The sequence below is a fragment of the Camelus dromedarius genome, chromosome 30, assembly GCF_036321535.1.
Source record: "Camelus dromedarius isolate mCamDro1 chromosome 30, mCamDro1.pat, whole genome shotgun sequence".
Classification (NCBI taxonomy): domain Eukaryota; kingdom Metazoa; phylum Chordata; class Mammalia; order Artiodactyla; family Camelidae; genus Camelus; species Camelus dromedarius.
In genome coordinates, this window is record NC_087465.1 from 24,541,415 (window position 1) to 24,542,994 (window position 1,580).

Consider the following 1,580-nt stretch of genomic DNA (forward strand, 5'->3'; position numbering starts at 1 on the left):
GGGCTCTGTCTTAGGGTCCTGACACGGAGCTCCTAAAACCCATTTAATTTCCAGAGTGTAGCCATGCTAGGCACCTCTTTTGTTCTAATATTAGATCTTTGACCCCATTTCGACCCAAGAGCTTCTAAGGCCCTTGGCATCGCCAGACTGGTAAGTCTTTTTGAATGCTGATAGTGCCTGGGGGGGCTGGGGACCCCGGAGAGCCTCAGGCTGGGGCTGGTCACGAGAAAGACCACACCTTGTGAAGAGGTTGGAACTTGCAGCCCCACTCCGGTCCTCTGGGGCGGGCAGAGGGTTGGAGGTGGAGTTAATAATCAGTCGTGCCTCCATGATGACGTCTCCGTGGAAAAGCCTAACCTGTGGGGTTTGGAGACCCTCCAGACTGGTGAGCGCACCCACACGCCCAGAGAGAGGTACGCCCCTGACGCCGCAGACAGACTCTTGCCTTCCATAGCTCGTGATGTCGCTGTTCCTCTGCGTCCTTTATTACACCCTTCATGACAGACCAGTCAGCGGGTTTCCCCGAGTTCTGGGAGCCGTCCCGGCGAGTTCTCCAGCCTGAGGACGGAACGGGGGTCCCGGGTTTGCAGGCCGGCGCTGAGCAGCAGAGGTAACACGCTGGGACTGGCGGTGGGGCCGCCCTGCGGGGCCGAGCCCTTCACCCGTGGGTCTGCGCTGACCCCCGGCAGTGGGTGTCCGAATCGGGTTAAACTGCACGTCACTTAGCCTGGTGTCGGGAGTGTTGTGGGACTGGAGGGGGAAGCAGTTCTCCCTGCAGTTAAGTCACCCGTGTTCTCTGGGCTTCAGTTTTCGGCTTTAAAATGTCGACCCTGCTTCTCCGTGCTTGCTCCGCAGGTTCTCTGGGGAAGCGGGTGATGTTCAGTCGCTTTCTGCACGCGGGCGGACCTCTGCGGACCCCCCCGCCCGCGCGCCCGCCTGCCGGCCTCCGGGAAGCGCGCTCCGCTGCAGCTGCGCGGGGCGCTGTGAGGGTCCGGGGTCGGGTGGCGCGGTCTCACGGCGGCGGGCACGCGCCCTCGCCGGCCGGCGTTTCCCCGCCCCCACCCCGCTCCCCCGACCCCCTCCTCCCTGGCCCTGCTCCCGTGTCTCTCCCTGCGCCGCTCCCCGCAGCCTTGCCTAGCCGTCCTGTCTGAGCTGCTTCCATCGATCATAACACTTTTAAGTCTATGAATTTCTCTCAGAATGGAGCTTTTAGCTGCATTCGTCAACTTTTGATGTGTAGTGTTTTCATTATCATTCTGTTCAAAATATTTTCTTATTTACACTGTGCTTTCTGTTTTGATGCGGTGTTGCTTAATTTCTAAACATAGGATTTTCTAATGAACGTTTTGTTACTGACTTCCAGCTGAGATCCACTGTGTGAGAACCTGCTCTGTAACTTCACTTTTTAAATTTTTATTTATTTCTGATTGTGGTAAAATACACATAGCATAAAATTTACATTTTTAAGTGTACAGCTCATTGGCATTAGGTACAATCATATTGTTGTGCAGCCATCATCATCATCATCATCATCTCCACAACCCTTTTTAGCTGCCCAAACTGAAACTTCATAGTCGTTA

General features: G+C 55.6%; 1 protein-coding gene across 1 annotated transcript; it reads left to right on the forward strand.

Moving 5' to 3' along the window:
- Positions 1 to 331: 331 nt before the first annotated feature.
- Positions 332 to 1,151, forward strand: LOC135319686 (WW domain-binding protein 11-like). The gene is made up of 3 exons (XM_064480932.1): positions 332 to 385; positions 505 to 688; positions 856 to 1,151. The coding sequence occupies exons 1-3, from the start codon at positions 332 to 334 to the stop codon at positions 1,149 to 1,151; spliced, it is 534 nt and encodes a 177-aa protein (XP_064337002.1).
- The last annotated feature ends 429 nt before the right edge of the window (positions 1,152 to 1,580 follow it).

Excerpts from the sequence above, each read along its gene's own strand:
- LOC135319686 (XM_064480932.1), top strand. The coding sequence starts at position 332 with ATGACGTCTCCGTGGAAAAGCCTAACCTGTGGGGTTTGGAGACCCTCC. Across the intron at positions 386-504 it reads TTTGGAGACCCTCCAGACTG|ACCAGTCAGCGGGTTTCCCC; the intron begins GTGAGCGCACCC and ends CCTTCATGACAG. Across the intron at positions 689-855 it reads GTCTGCGCTGACCCCCGGCA|GTTCTCTGGGGAAGCGGGTG; the intron begins GTGGGTGTCCGA and ends CTTGCTCCGCAG.